Source organism: Impatiens glandulifera, chromosome 6, assembly GCF_907164915.1.
Source record: "Impatiens glandulifera chromosome 6, dImpGla2.1, whole genome shotgun sequence".
NCBI classification, from domain to species: Eukaryota; Viridiplantae; Streptophyta; class Magnoliopsida; order Ericales; family Balsaminaceae; genus Impatiens; species Impatiens glandulifera.
In genome coordinates this window covers 30,799,018-30,822,947 of record NC_061867.1, presented here as the reverse complement: position 1 = coordinate 30,822,947, position 23,930 = coordinate 30,799,018, and the positions used below count along the sequence as shown (strand labels likewise).

Below are 23,930 nucleotides of genomic sequence, written 5' to 3'. Positions count from 1 at the left end.
AGAACACAACATCTCTGCATCTAAAAATTCTCTTCTTTTATGGGTCCCATAATCTGTACCTAAATTCCTCATTTCCATACCCAAGGAAAATACATGGAATTGCTTTATCATCCAACTTGGATCTTTGCTCCTTTGAAATATGCACATATGCTTTACATCCAAACACCCTTAGATGCGAGTATGAAATATTCTTCTTAGACCATACACTTTCTGGTATTTCAAACTTCAAAGGCACAGAGGGTGACCTGTTTATGAGATAACAAGCTGTGCGAACTGCTTCTGCCCAAAACTGTTTTGGCAACTTTGTCATCTTCAGCATGCATCTCACCTTTTCTACAATGGTGTGATTCATTCTCTCAGCCACACCATTGTGTTGTGGAGTTCCAGGCACTGTTTTCACATGTCTAATTCCATATTTTACACAATATGCTTTAAACTCCTTGGAGGTATACTCTCCCCCATTATCAGAGCGAAGACATTTCAGCTTATTGTCTGTCTCTCTTTCTACCATGACATGGAACTCTTGAAAGTAATTAAATACCTGGTCTTTCGTTCTCATGAAATAAACCCACACCTTTCTAGATGCATCATCAATAAATGTTAAAAAGTATCGATTGCCACCCAATGACTCCTCCTCAAAAGGACCACACACATCAGAATAAACCAAGTCTAGCACATTATGTTTCCTTTCTGATGTTTGACTAAAAGAGACTCTGTGTTGCTTACCAAATGGGCAGTAGTTGCATAGATCCAAAACTTCATCTTTGGTTGAGGGGATGTGAAGCTTCCTCACCAGAATTCACAACCCTTTCTCACTCATGTGGCCGAGACGTTGATGCCACAGATTTAAAGAGATTTCAGCTTGTACTGCATTCAACCCATTCTTGAGTATCTTTACATGGGTTCTGTATAAGGAGTTCCACGACTTCACTTTTGCTACAATCATTGATCCCTTACTGAGCTTCCATTCTCCACTACCAAGGTAATGCTTGAATCTATCTTTGTCCAATGCATCACCTAATATCAAGTTTAGACGCAAATCAGGAATATGTCGCACATCTTTCAGTGTTAACTGATGTCCCAGCTTTCTCTGCAAAAAAAATATCACCAATACCCACAATGCTCGAGTGACTAGTATTACCCATCTTCACTGTTCCAAGATCTCCAGCCTTGTAAGTCATGAAGAACTCTTTATTTGGTGTAGCATGATAGCAAGCACCTGTATTAACTATCCACTCAACTCCTTAGTGACCTTCTACATGTAGATATTGTTCTTTTTCACAAGAAAGAATTATTACATCATCTGCAGTTACTATGGCTGTGGTATTTCTGATCTCATCATCTTTTTTCTGATTTTTGTCTTCATTCTGAAGTCTTTTCCAGGCTCAACAATTTTTCTTTATGTGACCTTCTTTACCATAGTGATAACACTGTCTTCCCTTAGATTTTGATCTGCCTCTGGACTTACTATGGCCTCTTGATTGTTGTCGGTATTCAGCTCTTCCCCTGTTCTCTGTGACAAGGGCCTGTGCACTATTTGTATTAGTTGACTTCCTTCTTATCTCCTCATTGAACAAGCTTCTAGTAACTATACTCATAGTAAGAAACACCATTTGGAGCTGCATTACTGACTGTCACAACCAATGTCTCCCAACTGTCGGGCAATGATCCCAAGAGCAATAAAGCTTGCAACTCATCTTCTAAGGTCATCTCCATCACTGACAATTGATTAATCAAGCTCTGGAACTCATTTAAATGCTCAGTAACACCTGCACTTTCTCTGAAAAGATTTACTAACTTTCGAATCAGAAACGCTTTGTTACCTACTGTTTTCTGCTCATATAATGACTTCAGCTTCTTCCACAACTCATGTACACTCTTCTAACTTGCTACATGGTGGTACACGCTATCATAAAACCACTGTCTGATTGTGCCGACTGCTTTCCGGTTCAATTTTGTCCAATCACCGTCAGACATATCTTTTGGCTTCGCACTATCTCCTTCAACCGGCTCATACAAGTCTTTACTGTAAAGGATATCCTCCATCTTGGATTTCCAAATCTTCCAGTTATTATTTGTGAACCGGATCATTGTGCTATTGCCTTCCATCTCAACCTACAAAAGCACTCTTCAAAATAAACGTAACAGCTCTGATACCACTTGTTGGGAATTTTGAAATGAAGATTACTTTTATACTGTAATCTAGCAATGTGAGATGGGTAAATGCACAGGTTATCCAAGTCTAAAACAGAAGATCAAGCATAGAACAAAACAACACCAGATTGACGTGGAAAACCCTCTCAACCTAGAGGGTAAAAAACCACGGGGCCAACCAGCAAATTTCACTATAAACAAGAAACGGATACAAATGTTCTTCTCAATTTTAAACCCAAAGTTGAGGCATACAAATAGAGAAAATCAATTTCATTTAGACTCACACTAGTCTAGATATAAGACAACAAGAAATTGGAACCTGAAGGTGAAAAAGTAAGAGATCTACTGCCTTCTTCTCTTCTTCTTCCTCTGTTTCTTATCCTCTGTTTCTTCTCCTTTGTTTCTTCTCTTCTTTGCAGAAAGTCTTCTCTCTCTAGAAGTGATAGAATGAGCAGCATTCTTAGGTTTTGCTCATTTAATTAACTGCCTAATTGGGGTGGACCCAAAGGCCCAACAAATTCTTCCCCATCGACGCCGTCCACCGGAGTTCCGGTGAATGGGTTCCATCATGGAACTACTGCTGAACGGCTGCCCATGAATCCGGTTTAGGGCTGAAAACGAGTCTAGTCGAGCTCGAGTAGAGGTCTACTCGAGCTCGAGCTTGAGTAGAGGTCTACTCGAGCTCGAGCTCGAAAAAATTTCAACGGCTCGAACTCGAGCTCGAGCTCGATCGAGTATCAAAATTAAAGCTCGAGCTCGAACTCGAACTCGAACTCAAAACAAGTACTCGAGCTCGACTCGAACTCGACTCGATTAGCTTGAATTTTACCGAGCTCAAGAGCTCGGCTCGAGCTCGACTCGATTAGTTCGATTTATAGCTCGAGCTCGAGCTCGAACTCGACTCGAAGCATACAAAATTAAAACATATCAACTAAATAGTTTCACACTTTCAATATATCAAAAGATCACAACAAAATGAATAAACATATAGAATTATTCATTTCACCTAAAATATAAACATTCCATCAAAATCAAATAGAACACACAACATTACACATTAAAACATTCAACTTAAAACATAACCATTCTAACTAAAAATATCTAAAATCCAAAGTCCAAACATACAATATATTAAATTAGTCCAACATAAAACAACCAAACTTACTTAATCAAAACTCCAAAGTTCCCAACATTCCAAAGTCCAAACTTACTTAATCCAAACTTCCAAAGTCCAAACTAAAAAATAACACCTTATTTGAATTCCGGAAGACAAATTTCTTGATAAGTTTTATCTCTCTGAAAAAAACAATATATAGTTAAATTAATGTTCAAATAATAATATATGTTAACGTAAAATAAAAAATATTAAATTTCACTTACCCTCGTATTTTTTTCACTCCATGCAAATGTCGAAGCCAATCTCCTCCACATAGAAGAACTTGCACCGTCTCTGGGGAAAGTGATGAACGATAAGAATCAATGACCCTCGTCCCAGCACTAAATGTTGCTTCAGAAGCTACCGAACTTACTGGAATAGCTAAAATATCAGCGGCCATTTTTGATAACACTGGATATTGTAGTCTATTCATTTTCCACCAATCTAAACATGAAAAATCTTTAGGAATTTCACTCTTCTTCAAACGACCCTTTTCAAGATTAGGGAAGAGGTTAGGGATTTTGGAGGAGAAAGGTTAGGGTTAGGGATTTTGGACTTTGGAGGAGAACTGGAGAAGAATGAAGAGGGAGGGTGCCCGTTAGGGATTTAGCCATTTAGGGTATAAATTTATATTTTATATTTTAATACTCATATTTTATATTTAATTAAAGTATTACAATTTTTTATATTATAAAAAGTAAATATAAAATATAAAATATAAAATATAAAATATAAAATATAAATTAAAAAATATATATAAAATATAAAATATAAATTAAATATAAAATATATTAATATAAATTATATATATTCGAGTAGCTCGTCGAGTACTCGAACCGAGTATATAACTACTCGAACTCGACTCGATTATATAACGAGTCGAGCTCGAGCATGCTCAAGCTCGAGTTTGACCGAGCTCGAGTCGAGCTTTGACCGAGCTACTCGCGAGCAGCTCACGAGCAGCTCACGAGCAGCTCACGAGCAGCTCGTCTCATTTTCAGCCCTAATCCGGCTGATGAGATGATCCAATATTAGGATCAAACTCAAAGAGAGGTGCCATGTCATAGGTGGAACCACCACCAAAAGGGTAGTTCGACATGGACAGAGAAGACTGAGGTGGCTGTTGAGGTGGCGGTTGCCTGGCTAATTGGGCTTGTAAGCACACAATCTCTCGTTGAAGATTGATCACCTATGTCCACAAAGGTATTAAAAAATTAAAATTTTAAATAAAATAAAAAACATACCAATTAACAAGAATTTCTACCTAATATAATTGCTTGGTTAAAATTAAAATTTCCAAAGACATATAATAATAATAATTATAATAATATATATATATATATATATATATATATATATATATATATATATATATATATATATATATATATTAAAAGAAGATGACTTTATTTTTAAATTTGAATATTACCAAAACTAATATAATATTTGGTAATTTGGCGTGACGTCAATTTTTATTTTTAAAACGTTTAATTTGTAAAAAAAAATTCTTTAATTATTAATATATTTATGAAAGTGACGTCAATAAGATAAACAAATCAAATTAAAATATTATAATATTAGCTAAAAGTTAAGTCAAAAGAAACATGTAAGGTAGAATTATTAAGCAAAAGGATTATTTCAGAAGAACAAACATACATATAAGATCACCATATAATTACACCCAATTATTTTTAGAAGATTTGACTTAATTATTGTTCTGATTTGTTTTTAAATTGATGTGATTAATTAATTCATGTTACTATTGATATTTAAATGCATAAGTACCTGATTTTGGAGACCAGAGATTTGAGATACGCAACCATGTATAGGATCTTGGAGACGAGCATGAGCTTCATAATTTAAAGTCTTAACTGCATCGGGTCGTTTGTCGATCGGAATATTCGTTAGAAGTTTTGTAACGTTTCTTGCTCCAAAAATATTATGAATCGATGCGAAATTGGCGGTTCCTTTATCGGAATCAAAGTAAGGTGCGAATATGCAATTGTCGAGGCATTTCTTTCGCAAGTATCTACAGGCTCCGCATGGCTTGATAACGATTATGGCGCTGGAATTGGTCTCGGTTCTCATTGTTTATTTTTTTCTAAGAGAAATTTGAGTTATTTTTGGGTAAAAACTTAGGATGAATAATGATTGAACTTATAGGTGTGTTTTTTTAGATTGGTGATAGTTGATACAGTTCTTTTAATTGTAAAGTGAAGTAATAGAAAAAAAAATTAAGTTTTATGGTTGTAATTAAATACTATTTATCTTTGATATTTTAGAACTTAGAATTTTTTTCATAAAAATATTCACATAATCTATATTTCAACCATTAGTATTCTAATATCTTTTATTTAATTTTTATAAAGTTTAAATTTTAAAAAAATATTTATTTTAATATTTATTTCAAATAATTTCTAAAAGTTTCGTCAACAAAATAAAACAAAAACAAAAACAAAAAAAACAACAAAAATGGCCAAACAAAAACATCAAAAACCTTTAAACTTCTTCTATAGATGAAATCGAAAACTCTACTACAACTCTGTTATCACGGAGATTATACTAAAGATCGTACACAAAACGAGCCTTACTACAAAAAAGTCGAATTATGTTTACTCTTGATCTATGCACTAACCACTTATTTCTTGTCACTTTAGAACGAGTATACACTAAAATTTGATTTACAATCAGTATCAATGAGGTCATGAATTCGAACCCGTGTGACTAGAAGTTTTGCTCACTTAGTTAATTGGTTAAAGTGGCTGCAAATTATATACTTAACTCGAGGAGATTCCAAAAGGGTTGCGGAACACAACGTTTAAAAAAATTAATTTACCAAATTTATAGAATTTTTTAAAATAATTTCGAGTCTTTAAAATAATTTCGAAATATTATAATACTCAAAAAGGGGTTTAAAATAAATTAAATAATTATTTATGAAAAATATTGTATTTATTTATCCTAAATAATTAATTCAAAAGGCCTTTAAATTATAAAATATTATATTCAGCAAAAAAATTTATATTCATTTATTTCAATATAAATAATCCAAAATGCCAAAAATTAATTCAATAATTATTTAGGAAACATGTTGTATTCAATTATCCCAAAATAATTAATATAAAGGCCAAAAATAAATTAAATAATTATTAGGGAAAATGTTGTATTCATTTATGTCAAAATAATTAATGAGGAGTGATAGAGTGAGAAAATTTGGGAGGGTATGATGTGTCCTGGTTGGAAAAATAATAAAGGAGGAAAAGAGAGAAATTTTGTTATTGTTTGGACCAATTAGATCGCACCACATCATTTCCTCTCCCAAATTCCATCTCTCAATTATTTCTCATAATAAATTTACCCATAAAAAAAAATTAAATAATTATTTAAGGAAAATGTTGTTCTCATTTATCCCAAAATAATTAATTTAAAAGGAAAAAATAAATTAAATAATTATTTTGGAGAGATGTTTATTAATTTATATCAAAATAATTAAATTAAGGGTTTATATAAATTAAATAATTATTTGAAAAAAATGTTAAGACCATTTAAATTTTAAAATAAAAATAAAACTCTAAAATACACAAATGAATAGAATAAAATAAAATAGAATAGACAAAAATAACTATAATGTTTACTAATTTATTTTAGAGAAATGATATTCTCAACGAATGGTTAGCGAAAGTAAGACCACGAATCCTACGTGACCTTGCCACGTGGATAAGAGAGAGAAACCAAAAAAATAATTTTAAAACGTTTTAGTTTCCCCCTCTTTCTTCCTTTCATTGCTCATTTCCGGCTATCCCCAACTTCTGAATTCTTCTCTGGCGATCGATTTGGCTCTCCGACATTCCCAACTTCTTCTCCTTTCTTCATCGTCTTCCGATCGAAAATGGTAGGTCTTCCTTTGTGTATGTGTGTAGAAACTCATTTTTTACCCCCCCCCCAATTTTATAGTTTATGCTTTTAATAAATCTGAGCCTATACAAGATTTTTCGAATTCATTCACGGGCTCATTGCACGATTTGTATTAAAGACGATTATTTTTAGAACAATTGAGTTTTTGAAAATAATTGATTTTGGATTCTTAATAAAGTTAAGGTAGTAATTTGTCTATGTTACAACACTTAGAGAAGTTATTATACTTAGAATATTTAAGGTTTTATTTAATTAATTACCTTGGGTATTTATAAAAAAATAAAAATTAAAAAAAATATATTTTACAAAATATATATTAACGTTTTTATAAAATTTCGTTAGTTATATTTTGTTTTCTTTTGATTAGATTAGTTTGTTAGATTAGTTAGATTAGACTTTGAGATTTGATTTTTTGAATAAGTTAGTCATCATTTTATTTATTTAATTAGAATTGTTCATTATAAATAGGAATAATTAAAAATAAAATTGTTTATTTGTATTTTTAACAAAATCTTTTTTTGTAGGATGAAAGGGTGTGTAAAGGGGATAACGTGCAAAAATAAAAAGATAACGGTGTCTACACAATCATGAAAAACATCCTAGGTTAAAGAAAGAAAAAAGAGATTGCTAAAATAAAGGAAGAAGTTGTCAAAGGAAGAATAATTCAGCTGTGTGTTGAAGAGAAGCATGAAGGCTTGGTCATTTTTAATTAAAAATTAAAATGACCAAGTATTACATCATTTATTAAATAAAGCTTAAATCTCATTGGATGAAAACTTGATATTTATAGACATGTAAGTGGAGATTGCTCCATTATTTTAAACATTTGTAAATGTTTAAAATAGTTTTTTTTCCCAACGTTCAAGTGTGTTAAATGGTCCTTTGGACCCTAGGGTTTCATAGTTTTGCCTATAAATATCTTTCTTAATACCCTAGTAAAGTTTCTTGAACTCTTGACCTCGACCTTCAACCTTTTCGACCTCTCCCTTCACCTTCTACCTTCTCTATTGGGCTGCATTTTATCTAAAAATCTGTCATCTTTCTTTCAAGAATCTAAACAAAAGCTCCAACTAGTTTTGTTGGGTCATAAGCCTTTTGTTTAAAATTTCCATTACTCTTTGCAAAGAAGCAACCCCATTGTAAGCCTCTTTGCACAATTTTTTTTTTTTTATATATTTCAATTTGAATTAGAAATTGTTTTTTTATTTATTTTATCTTTCACTCAAATCCCATACATTATTCCTCTTAAGTTTGCTATTTTGATAGGCGTGTAGCATTTTCTTTATTTTGTATGTATATATGTAACATAATAAAACATAACTAAAAAAATAAGATAAAAATTTCAATGTAAATAAAAGGTCCTTGACCAAAAAGAAAACAAAAGTTTCTTTTTAAAACCAAAATCGGCCCTTGAATTGGCCATTTAAAAAGACTCATAACAAAAAACAGCAAGTATAAATAAAAATAAAAAAATAAAAAAAATATATGTTTTTTTTATATACAGTTTTATTAATTTATTTTATATTTTTGAATTGTTAGATTTAAGTATTTTACATATATAAATGTATACTCATATGTTAATAATTTTTTTTTTTTGGATTTTTTATGAAATTTGGGATCCATTTGGATCATCATAAATAAGTTAGAATAGGGTCATGTTGAAAACCTGAAGCTGACCCAGGACTGAGGATCCAAGACTTAGGACCGAGGAATGAAGACCAAGGACCGAGCATCAGAAGACTGAGGATGGAGGATCGAGCTGCATTTATTTGTTTATTTATGTTTTTATTTATTTTTTATTTTATTTTCTGTTTTCTTTTGTATTAGGATTTGTTTGTTTGACATTTTTTTTATTTTGCTTAGTTAAGAGTTTGTGGCTTGCTTTATCCTAGGTTAGAAAAAAATTTAAAATTAAACCCTAATTAAAATTGAACCTAGTCCAAGACTTAGGATTTTCTTTAGACTTAGGACTTTTTTATTTTATTTTATTTTATTTTATTTTTTATTATTTTTTTATTTAAATAAAAAACCCCAAAATAGTAAAATTTTAGACCTTTAAATAATTCACTAAAGTTTCTTAAAAATTAATCTAGACTTAGGCCAATTAATTTTTGGTTAATAACTTGCCTAGTTTTGATTTTTAGGATAACTTTATGTGTGAATTATTTGCTCTCGTTTTCTTTTATCTTTGCTCATTTGTTTATCTCATGCAAACCCATTAAATGTTTAAAATGGAAAATTCTAAAATGTAAACCGTAAGAATGTTTTAAAGAAAGGCCAAAATTAATTAGTAGAGACCTTAGGGGCGTTGTGGGACATAGCGTCTAAAAAACCCTTTCCCACACGTAACCAAACGCCGAACTCACATCTCTTAAATTCCTAATTTTTGAAATTAGGTGGCGACTCTTTAGTCGTGAGGTTAATTAATATTCAAAAAAGTTAAAAAAAAAAGCCTATGACATACTTCCCATTAAAAAACTCTCAATCTCTCCCAGATTCGACGGGAAGGTAAGATATGGAGTTGTCTATAAAACTTTGTTTTTAAAACTTAAATTTTTTCAACATTAAAATTAATTCCCCACACATTTTTAAAAAATAAAATTTTAATAGAGTGTCCCAGAATTTTCAAACTAGTCGATCAAAAAATTTTTTTAAAAAAAATCGATCACAGTTTTCTGGCGACTCTGCTGGGGACATTCGACGTTTGACTTGAAAGTAATTTTGGCCAAGTATTTAAACTTTCTTACGCTTTAATTCATACTCCATGTTCACATTAATTGATTATTTGCATGAGACTTGGAACTCCAATGGGAAGGTGTGTGGGTGTATACATCGTTGGATGAAGCTCACGCATCTATATTTTATGTGCTAAGGGTAGTCAATGTGAATGACACCCTCAACCCTTGTCTTGAAGGATTTTTTGTGTGATTTGAGAGTTGAGAAAAACACTAGGAAAAATCCCGGATTAACCCTCTCTTCTTTTCAAATATCCCCTACTATTGAAAATGAGGGATTTTGAAATAGAGGTGAGGGGGATGTCCAATTGAAAGCTCCCCTTACATCGAGAGATCCCTTTTGGGATAGTATCCTTGTCGATGGAACAACTCTCTCTTAAGACATTTCCAACTTTAAAACAAAAATCCAAAAAGCCAATTCTACCAAGTCGTTGCCTCGTCTCGTCCTGTCGAGCAACAAATCCACGTCACGAAGCCCTTTACTTGACTACTATATATGATAAATACATGTACGCATATAGATATTTCTAGGCGCTCAGTTTATCCATTCAAATTTTTAAAATGCCATGAAACATGTGAACAATTTCGAAATTTTGAAGCTAAGCCTAATAATTTTAAAGGAGTAAAATCGAGGAAACCTAGAAAAGTTAAAAGAAGAATCTAATGTAACTAGTTTTCTTTCTTTATGTTTTTACTACTCAGATTTTAAGCGCAAGATCTAATCAAGAAAGACGCGTGAGACACAAAGACGATCAAGAAAGATGAAAAGACTTGAAGATTAGAAGACTTAGACTAGATTTCTTTATGCTTGAAATGTAAATCTCCTTATGAAGATACATGAGCGACATTGTAACGAAAGGATGAGGGGTGCTTTCTTTCTTTTCTTATTTTATTTTATGACTTGAGTTTGTGATTTTATCCATAACACTTAGGATTTTAATAAAATAACTCATTCTATTTTACTCATCCTTTTCTACATGTTATACATTGCGAATGGGTAAATTGAGCGTCTATTGCGTGTTAGGGATTATGTGCATCCGAGCAACGCATTGCTTGTTTTATTTGATAGAGGGTTCGAACTGACTTTGTTCTCTTGAACACAACATACTCATATTCATCATCATTTACATTTACTAACCCACCAAGAAGGTTCAATGAGTCAGTTCATCTAAAGCTAGACGATCTTCGTGATACACTGATACAATTGGGGAAACAACTTGAAGACCTCACAACAGAAGTCGAAACTTATGCGACAATCGAACTCCTTAATCCGAAAAGCTTGCGAGAAGAAAGAGAAAGGGTAATCAAGGCATTCATGGACGGTTGGAAAGCTGCAGAAAGGTCTATTCAAAACAAGAGCCATGCAAGCACGTCAAACTCGAGGACAAAATACTCATCAAAAGAACTCATTTCGCCTAAACAAAGTCAACAATCATCACGAGTAAAGAGTGCCACTACTGCTCCACCTCGTAGAAAATTTGACAACTTGGGGATGTCATTGCCGAAGGCTTTAAGGAACGTGTTGCAGAAGAACTTGATTCAAACATTAACATCGGAACATGGGAGAGAAGTAATGGACAAGTTCACAAATGAGTGGTGCGGATATCACTAGACTAGAGGGCATTCCACTAATTGTTGTTTCCCTCTCAAACAGAAGTTTTAAGATCTGATCGACGCTAAGATCATCCCAGTACCTAAGGTTAAAACCAATTGATGACATCACAGACAACGAGGAGGAAGATTCGTACATGACGAAACATGCATTCGCTAAAAAAATTCGAACTTAAAATTTATCATTTCTGAATTTTATTCACATGAAGAACATTATCTTGATAATTCTGAGTCTCTAGGCACCTTGAAAAATGTTTTTAACAGTGAAAAATAAACTTTTGATTATATGTCCTCCAATGAAACAATTAAATCAAAAATGACCTCAGATAAGGCATTATCTAGATAAACAAGAAGAGAATTCATCCACTGCAGAAGAAACAATTGAAATAAATCTTAACACAGAAGAAGATCCTTAGATTGTTTTAATCGGAAAAAGTTTAAATGATTTAGAACGAGAAAATCTGACTAAACTTTTAAAAGCAAACAAAGATGTTTTTGCATGGTCCTATAAAGATATGTCAGGCATTGATCCAAAAATCATCCAACACCGCATACCACTTTATGAAGACGCAAAACCGGTGAACATAAGCTCCGAAGAATGAAAGCAGACATCGTGGACAAGATCAAAGAGGAAGTTCAGAAACATCACGATGCAGAATTCCTCAAAGTGGTAGATTACCCAAAATGGATCGCCAATGTAGTTCTAATCGCGAAGAAAGATGGAAAGATCTAAGTGTGTATAGACTATCGAGATCTCAACAAAGCAAGCCCTAAAGACAGATCTCACTACCACACATCGACGTGCTAGTGGATCATGCAGCAGGCCATCAACTCCTATCATTCATGGATGGATTGTCAGGCTACAACCAAGTACTGATGGCTCCTGAAGACAAGGAGAATACAATGTTCATCACAGAAGTCGGAACATTTTGTTATCGAGTCATGCCTTTCGGGCTGAAGAACGCAGGAGCAACGTATCAACGAGCTGCCACGATGATTCTTCACGATATGATCTACAAGTAGATAGAAGTCTATGTCGACGATATAATTGTCAAATCAAAAGATCGAGAAGGGCACATCCAAAATCTTGACAAATTATTACAACGCATCAGGAAGTTCCAACTTAGGCTCAACCCAAAGAAGTGCACATTTGGAGTGATAGCAGGAAAGATGTTAGGCTTCTTAATCACGCAAAGAGGAATTGAGGTTGATACGAGCAAGATAAAAGCGATCACGGCAATGCCACCTCCATGAAGCGAGAAAGAAGTGTGAGGCTTTCTAGGAAAGATCTAGTATATAAGTCGATTCATAAACAAGTTGACTATGACATATGATCCTTTGTTTAAACTTTTAAGGAAAATGAAAGAATCGTCTAGAATGACACTTGTCAAAATGCATTCGAGAAGATAAAGTGATACCTCAAGGATCCTCCTATTCTGATGCCACCAAGACCAGGCGTACCGCTAATCTTATACTTAACATTCACGGAGCAATGGGTAGTATACTAGCCCAAGAAAACGAGGAAAAGATGGAAGTCGCAATCTACTACATAAGCAAGCGCATGACAGACTACGAACTTAATTACTCGCTAGTAGAAAAGTGTGTTGGGCCCTAGCTTGGGTCACTAAGAGGCTAAGGCATTACATGCAAACCCACACAGTCAAGTTAGTATCAAGACTCGATCCAATTCGTCATTTATTCCAGAAAATGCTTTTGTCTCCTAGGTTAGCTAAGTGGATGATGATGATGATATCAGAGTACGACATCGTGTACACAATTCAGAAATCAATCAAGAGGAGTGTTGTAGCAGATTTTCTCGCAGACCAACCAATCGAAGTTGAAGACGAAGAGGAGTTAGCATTCCCAGACGACGAAGTGATGACTATTAACCCTACAACCTGGAAGCTATTATTCGATGGAGCTTCAGGAAAACAAGGCTATGGCATCGGAATACTACTCATCGATCCTATGGGAATATACAACCCAATCTCAGTCAAGCTCGAATATCAAGTGACGAACAATGAGGCAGAGTATGAAGCGTGTATCTCTGGCTTGAAGATTGCTCATGAAAAAGGAGCGAGACGTCTAGAAGTAGTAGGAGACTCAAACTTAGTCATTTCACAAGATAATGGTGAATGACAAGTCAAAGGAGGCAACCTCAAACCCTACCATCAACACTTATCGACTCTAATGGAAAAGTTTGAACATGTAACATTCACACATGCTCCGAGAAGTCACAATCGATTCGCAGATGCTTTGGCCACGTTAGCAGCCATGACGCAAATCCCGAAAGGAATCAAAATCAAGCCTTTGAAGATTCGTCAGAAACAGAAACGAGACTTTGAGAAGAGGATGATTGCCAACACCGAAGTGACGCCCAAACCTTGGTTTGAACCTCTACAAAAGTACGTTGAGCATGGAGAATATCCTTCATACTTCCAAAAGAAAGAGAGGGGAACTCTACGCCAATACGCAACCAACTACGTGCTACTCACAGGAAAGCTATACCGACGCACCTTTGACGGTCAGAACATGTTATACATCGGCCAGCCTCAAGCATCACAGATCATGGAGGAAGTACACGCAGGAACATGTGGCCCACACATGAACGGATAAACACTCGCTAAGAAGATCCTTCGCTTTGGCTATTACTGGCAGAACATGGAAATGTGTAGAATATGTTAAGAAGTGTCATCAATGTCAAGTTTATGCGAACTTGAAGCACACCCCAACATCTCTACTTTACAACAAGACTTCACCATGGCCATTCTCGCCATGGGGAACATATATCATTGGCAAAATTTATCCTCACGCTTCAAACAGACGCAAATTCATCCTTGTAGCTATCGATTATTTCACAAAGTGGGTCGAAGCTCAATCATACAAGCTTCTCAAGTCGTCACTTGTTGCCAAGTTCATACGAAACAACATCATTGCACGTTATGGAGTTCTTCATGCCTTGATCTTAGACAATAGTGGACACTTCCGGGGAGAAGTACTCAAAGTACTAGATGAATACAGGATTGAACAATATAAATCCTCACCTTATCGTCCTCAAACGAACGGCGCAGTAGAGGCAACGAACAAGAACATCGTCACTATCATCAAGAATATGACTCAAACGTACAAGGATTAGCACGAGAAGCTTCCATACGCCTTATGGGGATATAAAACAACAATTCGAATGTCAACGGGAGAAACGCCATTTGTATTGGTCTACGAAATGGATGTAGTGCAACCTATCAAAATCGAAGTTTCTACTTTAAGAGTTTTACTCGAGACACAAGTAGGGGAGGAAGATTTGTGTAAGTCACGGTACAATCAGCTAGCCCTTATAGAAGACAAGAGGTTAGACGCATTATGTCACACGCAAGCATACCAGAGAAGAATGATCAGAGCTATCAACAGGAAGGTGAAACCTAGGAACATTCAAGAAGTCGATTTAGTCCTAAAGAAGAACTTACGGATACTAGACCGTAGAGTAAAATTCCAAACACCATGGGAAGGACCCTACCTCATCAAGAAGGTCTTTTCAGGCGGCGCCACGAGATTGACCACCTTGGACGGAGAAGAACTCTCAGAACCCTTCAATGTCGACATGCTCAAAAGATACTTCGTCTAAAGCATGTGTCTTGAATCCCATACATTAAAGTTCATAAATTAACAAGTTGTGAAATACGTCAGACCTGATCTCTCTCGAGAGTATGTAGATAACCCATCTAGGGTGCGGTCACCACTATCAATTATCAAAAGAAGTTGATAGACATTTCATTTCTCATAACATGCATTCATTGCTCATTACATACATCAAAGTTCATAACTCACAAGTTGTGAACTACGTCAGACCTGATCTCTCTCGAGAGTACGTAGGCAGCCCATCCAGGGTGCGGTCACCACTATCAATTATCGACAGAAATTGATAAACATTTCATACCACGTGCATTCATTACACATACAACCAAAGTTCATAACTTCACAACTTGTGAACTACGTGAGACCTGATCTCTCTCGAGAGTAAGTAGGCAACCCATCCAAGGTGCGGTCACCACTATCAATTATCGAAAGAAGTTGATAGACATTTCATTTCACATCACATTGCATACATTCATTTCATATACATTAAAAAGGGAGTTAATCACACTCTGAGTTGACTCCCAAACCAAAAACTCCTAGTCAACACTAGGGGCATTTTTATTAAAATAAAAATGACCACAAGATCCTCATGGAGTCCCACTTGAGAAAATATAACGCCCAAAGCTAAAGTATTTTTCTTTTCGACTTAGGATCTCAATGTTTTCACAAGAATTCAAATAAACATTTTTCACAAACAACGTGCATCGAACTACGTTGGACATGACTTCCCCTAGCTATGGGATACATAGGCAGCTTATATGAGCCCGGTCCTAAACATTTTCGAAAATCAAACCCTATATCGACACTAAGGGCATTTTATAAAAATGAAATGATTGAAAGATCCTCACAAAGTTAGCTTAAATGAGTAAATATAACGCCTAACACATGGCTAAACACTTTATTCTCTAGCAGATTAGGATCTTAAAAGATTTTCAGCTTAAGTCAATTGCCACTCCAGCAGATACTTAAGAAAATTTCCCCAGATTAAGTCAATTGCAACTCCAGCAGAAACTTAAGAAAATTCCTCAACGAAATGCGGGATCACGATCTATCCGTGATACAATTTCGGAACTACGTTCGGACCGAATTTCTCCTTTTATGAGAATACGTAGGCAACTTTTCACAAGTACGGTCCCAAATCCCCAGCAAGCCAAATCTTGAGCTAGGACAAAATACATCCCCAAAGAGTTAAAGCCAACGAGAAATTGGGATCACAAATCTATCCAAAACAATCAAACCTCTTGTGTCGAAACTAGGGGCATTTGTGGAAGATAAAAACAAGATAGACCCCTAAATTTTTCTAGTGCCAAGCGAATTGATGAGCGAGTGCAAGAAATAAGTAGGGATGCGGGAAAATATGTTTCTCCCCAATGGATGTCTCTTGACAAACTAATGTAACTTGTGGAATCCGAGTAAAGCGCTTCGCAAATGGATCTACCTCGAGCCTAAACGAAAGCTTAAACTACTGATATTTAAAAAGGAGCTCATAAAAAGATGAATGCCCAAACTCGGAACCATGTCATCAACAAAGGCGATGTCTCGTCTCAATTGGAGGCCAAGTGCCAAAGATCTAAAACCTCAAGAAAAGTAAAATCAATTAAACAAAGACTGTGTTGGTTGTGATATGAAATACAATACTGTTGATCATTTAGATTCTATCTAATTGCTAATAAAGAACAAAGTGTTTGAATCTATCAGATACACCCCGATCATAAAGAAAAGAGGCCGAATAAAATAGAAAAAATACTTATAGAGGTTGAGATATTGAAATCACCATTTGTTGTTCATCTAAACTCTTGTCTAAATTGCCAATGCAAGAATAAGAATGTACCGATTCTATTAAATATACCGAGTATAAAAGAGCACAAGTCCATAGAATCTTAAGTACATTGACCTCCGAATTTGAGAAGCGGGACTCAACCTCATGACGCATGGTTGAAAGATTAAGCATTCGAGCGAACAAATCCCTCGAAAATCTCAGGGCAAAACGTCTCGGCGAAAGACAAGTCCCCAAAAGTGACAACATGAATCTCGAAGAACATCGGTTACATGTGGTTTCCTCTCGACACACTCTAAGGAAAAACGTATAGAACCGATTCTTGAAAGTATTTCAAGACCGTTGAAGAAGACGCTAGTGCTTTGAAAATTAAGGAAGTCTAACTTCAAACTTAAATCACTAAACAGAGTTGTGATTAAAAAGTGTTTCGCTTAACTGACCAATGATACTTTAAATCTATAATAATCACTAATTAGAGTTGTGATTAAAAATTATTTCGCTAAACTAACCAGCAATACTTTAAATCTATAATAATCACTAATCAGAGTTGTGATTAAATAGTATTTCGCTAAACTGACCAGCAATACTTAAATCTATATTAATCACTAATCAGAATTGTGATTAAAAAGTATTTCGCTAAACTGACCAGCGATACTCAAATATATATAATCACTAATCAGAATTGTGATTAAATAGTATTTCGCTAAACTAACCAACGATACTTAAATCTATAATAATCGCTAATCAGAATTGTGATTAAATAGTATTTCGCTAAATTGACCAGCGATACTTAGATTCATAATAATCACTAAGCAAAATCGTGATTAAAAAGTATTTCGTTAAACTGACCAGCGATACTTAAATCTATATGATCACTAAGCAAAATCGTGATTAAAAAGTATTTCGCTAAACTGACCAGCTATACTTAAATCTATATAATCACTAAGTAGAATTGTGATTAAATAGTATTTCGTTAAATTGACCAGCGATACTTAGATTCATAATAATCACTAAGTAGATATGTGATTAAAAAGTATTTCGCTAAACTGACCAGCGATACTTAAATCTTTATGATCACTAAGCAGAATCGCAATTAAATAGTATTTCTCTAAATTAATCACCGACAATTAAATTTATAATAATCACTAAGCAAAATTGTGATTAAATAGTATTTCGCTAAACTGACCAGCGATACTTAAATCTATAATAATCACTAAGTAGAGTTGTGATTATATAGTAATTCGCTAAACTGACCAGCGATACTTAAACCTATAATAATCACTAAGCAGAGTTGTGATTAGAATAATCATTAAGATTTTTTTCGCTCCATGTGAAAAGCTAGACAAACATAATCACTAAACATAGTTGTGATTAAAATGACTATTAAATTGCTCAATGAAAAGAGTAATAAACAATAAACACAATCAACAAACTGAGTCAAGATGTGTACTCATGTACGATCCAAAGACTAGGCGAGGTGTGTAGAAATATGGTCGAAACCACCAGGCTCGATCTACAAGATCGATAAACTAGGAGCGATGCATATTCTAAACAAAGGTGAATCGTCAACGAGTGGATGATAAACCGACTTTGAAGAATGAAGGGTAAATTACACGGGTCTCCCGAGAGACTCGTCAGGTTTGTTCTCTTTTCATTCAAAGGATCCAAAATAAACTATAAGTTGGGTGTTTTCAAAACGCAGTGCCTATTTTCAAGCTTGGACATGCATTTTTCTAAAACCGAGTGTTTTCTACAAATTTTGTCCAAGAGGGGCATTCTGTAGACACTCATTTTTTACCCCCCAATTTTATAGTTTATGCTTTTAATAAATCCAAGCCTATACAAGATTTTTCGAATTCATTCACGGGCTCATTACACGATTTATATTAAAGATGATTATTTTTAGAAGAATTGAGTTTTTGAAAATAATTGATTTTGGATTCTTAATAAAGTTAAGGTAGTAATTTGTCTATGTTACAACACTTAGAGAAGTTATTATACTTAGAATATTCATGGTTTTATTTAATTAATTACCTTGGGTATTTATAAAAAAATAAAAATTAAAAAAAAATATTTTACAAAAAATATATTAACGTTTTTATAAAATTTCGTTAGTTATATTTTGTTTTCTTTCAATTAGATTAGTTTGTTAGATTAGTTAGATTAGACTTTGAGATTTGATTTCTTGAATAAATTAGTCAGCATTTTATTTATTTAATTAGAATTGTTCCTTATAAATAAGAATAATTAAAAATAAAATTGTTTATTTGTGTTTTTAACAAAATATTTTTTTTGTAGGATAAAGGGGTGTGTAAAGGAGATAACGTGCAAAAATAAAAAGATAACGACGTCTACACAATCATGAGAAGCATCCTAGGTCAAAGAAAGAAAAAAGAGATTGCTAAAATAAAGGAAGAAATTGTCAAAGGAAGAATAATTCAGCCGTGTGTTGAAGAGAAGCATGAAGGCTTGGTCATTTTTAATTAAAAATTAAAATGACCAAGTATTACATCATTTATTAAATAAAGCTTAAATCTCATTGGATGAAAACTTGATATTTATTGACATGTCAAGTGGAGATTGATCCATTATTTTAAACATTTGTAAATGTTTAAAATAATTTTTTTTCCCAACAGTCAAGTGTGTTAAATGGTCCTTTGGACCCTAGGGTTTCATAACTTTGCCTATAAATATCCTTTTTAATACCCTAGCAAAGCTTCTTAAACTCTTGACGTTGACCTTCAACCTTCTCGACATCTCCCTTCACCTTCTACCTTCTCTATTGGGCTGCATTTTATCTAAAAATCTGCCCTCTTTCTTTTAAGAATCTAAATAAGAGCTCCAACTAGTTTTGTTGGCCATAAGCCTTTTGTTTAGAATTTCCATTCCTCTTTGCAAAGAAGCAACCCCATTGTAAGACTCTTTGCACAATTTTGTTTTTTTTATATATTTTAATTTGAATTAGAAATTGTTTTTTTTATTTATTTTATCTTTCACTCAAATCCCATACATTATTCCTCTTAAGTTTGCTATTTTGATAGGCGTGTAGCATTTTCTTTATTTTGTATGTATATATGTAACATAATAAAACATAACTAAAAAAATAAGATAAAATTTCAATGTAAATAAAAGGTCCTTGACCAAAAAGAAAACAAAAGTTTCTTTTTAAAACAAAAATCGGCCCTTGAATTGGCCATTTAAAAAGACTCATAACAAAAAAACAGCAAGTATAAAAAAAAATAAAAAAATTTAAAAAAAAATCTGTTTTTTTTTATATACAATTTTATTAATTTATTTTATATTTTTGAATGGTTAGATTTAAGTATTTTACATATATAAATGTATACTTATATGTTAATAATTTTTTTTTTTTTTATGCAATTTGGGATCCATTTGGATCACCATAAATAAGTTAGAATAGGGTCATGTTGAAAACTTGAAGCTGACCCAGGACTGAGGATCCAGGACTTAGGACCGAGGAATGAAGACCAAGGACCGAGCATCAGAAGACCAAGGATGGAGGACCGAGCTGCATTTATTTGTTTATTTATCTATTTATTTATTTTTTATTTTATTTTCTGTTTTTTTTAGTATTAGGGTTTGTTTGTTTGACATTTTTTTATTTTGCTTAATTAAGAGTTTGTGGCTTGTTTTATCCTAGGTTAGAAAAAAAATTTAAAATTAAACTCTAATTAAAATTGAACCTAGTCCAAGACTTAGGATTTTCTTTAGACTTAGGATTTTTTTATTTTATTTTTTATTATTTTTTATTATTTTTTATTATTTTTTATTATTTTTTTTATTTAAATAAAAAACCCCAAAATAGTAAAATTTTAGACCTTTAAATAATTCACTAAAGTTTCTTAAAAATTAATCTAGACTTAGGCCAATTAATTTTTGATTAATAACTTGCCTAGTTTTGATTTTTCGGATAACTTTATGTGTGAATTATTTGCTCTCGTTTTCTTTTATCTTTGCTCATTTGTTTATCTCATGCAAACCCATTAAATGTTTAAAATTGAAAATTCTAAAATATAAACCGTAAGAATGTTTTAAAGAAAGGCCAAAATTAATTAGTAGAGACCTTGGGGGCATTGTGGGACATAGCGTCTAAAAAACCCTTTCCCACACGTAACCAAACGCCGAACTCACATCTCTTAGATTCCTAATTTTTGAAATTAGGTGGCGACTCTTTAGTCGTGATGTTAATTAATATTCAAAAAAGTTAAAAAAAAGGCCTATGACATACTTCCCATTAAAAAACTCCCAATCTCTCCCAGATTCGACGGGAAGATAAGATATGGAGTTGTCTATAAAGCCTTGTTTTTAAAATTTAAATTTTTTCAACATTAAAATTAATTCCCCTCACGTTTTCAAAAACTAAAATTTTTAAAGAGTGTCCCAAAATTTTCAAACTAGTCGATCAAAAATATTTTTTTAAAAAAATCGATCACAATGTGCACTTCATTTATATTGTCTTCCTTCGTGTATCTTCTTGGTCTTGGGTTCATACTACTATTCTTTTCAGGCTGGTGGTCCAGGTACATCACCATGCAAGATTCAAAGATCTCCAAAGACTCTAAGGTAAATAAGACATCTTATCTTTTAGAAACGTAGATCATTTTGATGATTTTAAGATCGATTAGGGTTTTGCGATTAGGGATTTTGATGATTTTGATGATTTTAATGATAAAACTATGATTATTGTGTATTGCTGCATTATGGGTCCCTAAACCACACTTTCGGGACCCGAAAGTATGATTATATTGTGTTTGGTTGAATTATGAGTCCCGAAAGTGTGGTTATATTGTGTTTGGCTGAATTAAGGGTCCCGAAAGTGTGGTTTCAGGACCCAAAATGGGTGTTTCAGGACCCGAAAGTTTAATTGCATTGTGTTTGTCTATTATGGGTCCCGAAAGTGTGGTTTCAGGACCCCAAAACGAGTGTTTTGGGACCCGAAAGTTTGATTCTATTGTGTTTGGCTGAATTATGGGTCCTAAAAGTGTGGTTTCGGGACCAGAAATGTGTGTTTTGGGATCTGAAAGTTTGATTCTATTGTGTTTGGCTGAATTATGGGTCCCGAAAGTGTGGTTTCAGGACCCGAAATGAGTGTTTCGGGATCCGAAAGTTTTATTGTATTGTGATTTGATGAATTATGGGTCCCGAAAGTGTGGGTTCAAGACCCAAAATGGGTGTTTTGGGACCTGAAAGTTTGATTTTATTGTGTTTGGCTATTATGGGTCCCAAAAGTGTGGTTTCAGGACCTGAAATGGGTGTTTTGGGACCTGAAAGTTTGATTCTATTGCGTTTAACTAAATTATGGGTCCCGAAAGTGTGGTTTTGGGATCCGAAATAGGTGTTTCGGGACCCGAAAGTTTGATTATATTGTGTTTGCCTGTTATGGGTCCTGAAAGTGTGGTTTCAGGACCCAAAATTGGTAGTTTTAGGACCCGAAATAGGTGGTTTCGGGACCAGAAAGTGTTATTTCAGGACCCGAAATGCTTCATTTATTTGATTATCTACTTCATGGTTTTTAAATGTTTATCTTTTTTTTTTGTAGAGCAAATAAACGTAAAAGGAATGCCCAAGAAACCAAAGAAACCCCCAAAGCAGCATCTCCCAAAGTAGTAGCAAACCCCACAACTTATTTTTAACTAGGACATCTTCTTTTGGCCTTTTCAATATTCTTCAATTGCTTTCTAATGAACAAAATTAGAATGTGAAGTCAATAGGCTTTGGCTCTCTACTATCATTATCGTTTTCAAAATGCCCCGGGGAGATTTCTCGTTATCTAGTCAGACAGTTTGACTATAGTAAATGTGCATTCACCCTAGAGAGTGGCGAGCTTGTGAAAATCGAAAAAGAGGATGTTCAAATTATATTGGGTCTCCCCAGAGGGGAGCTAGACATTGTAGAATATGAGAATAACGAGACCGATGACAAGTTGAAGGCATTTAGGACTCGATGGGATAACCTTGTTAATGGCGCCCCTTTAGTGACTGATATGCCAATGAAAATGATTGAGAACAAAGCAGCTGACAACAATTTCAAGATAGACTTTGTATTATTTGTGGTCAACTGCTTTCTCTAGTGTGATCACCTGGGTCAAGTTACTAGATATATCTCATTTTTGTTATTTTCACTTGCATGACAACATATATGTATGGTATATGCATTGTTAAATAATCTTCAAATCTATTTTTTTCACTTACAAGTATAGAATTCTGAAATTTATTTCAGATGTTGATAATATCAAGAAGTTCAATTGGTACAAATTTTTGCTTGAAGGATTAGTTAATTCATGTGAAAAATTGAAGGGTAATGAAAAACGACATTTCCAAGGACCACATACATTCCTTATTGTAAGTTATCACTAATCACTAATTTATTTCTCTAGTTTCAAAAATAAATGGTTTTAACATATGTATGTTTTTCAGCTGTGCTACATGTATAAAGTGAGCAACCCTAAATTGGGAGGAATTAATTAGCGTCGATTTCCTATAATAACATGTTGGAATGACACGACGTTGGAGTTGTTGTATACGGTGTGGGAAAATGGAGGATTCTGACGTGGAAGCGATGTTAGACGCATTCAACTACCACCTCTTCAGAACGAGGACACAGATGGAGTTGAGTGGGAGTACGAAGAGACATATCAGGATAGGGGGGCGAACGAGGATGTGGATATGGATGTGGGGGAGAACGAGGAGGTAGATATGGATGTGGGGGAGAACGATGATGCATATGTGGGGGTGTCTAAGTCTCAAAAGGCAGCACCTAAGAAGAAGTCAAAACCTATGAATTCACCACCTTTTAATTCATCGCCTATGAATTCACTACCACCACTGAAGATAACACCTCTGAACACAGCAGGACCTGAGAACGCAACAAGTATGAATTTTATAGAGAATTTGAAGTGGATTTTTAAATGTACATTGATGATTGACAA

At 33.9% G+C, this 23,930-nt stretch overlaps 1 protein-coding gene across 1 annotated transcript; it reads right to left on the bottom strand.

Annotated features, from left to right (window-relative positions):
* Positions 1-4,313: 4,313 nt before the first annotated feature.
* Positions 4,314-5,398, bottom strand: LOC124943481 (LOB domain-containing protein 30-like). Its single transcript, XM_047483980.1, has 2 exons — positions 5,096-5,398; positions 4,314-4,499 (listed from the first exon to the last, which is right to left on the bottom strand). Exons 1-2 carry the CDS (start codon positions 5,396-5,398, stop codon positions 4,314-4,316), a joined length of 489 nt encoding a protein of 162 aa, XP_047339936.1.
* Positions 5,399-23,930: the final 18,532 nt, after the last annotated feature.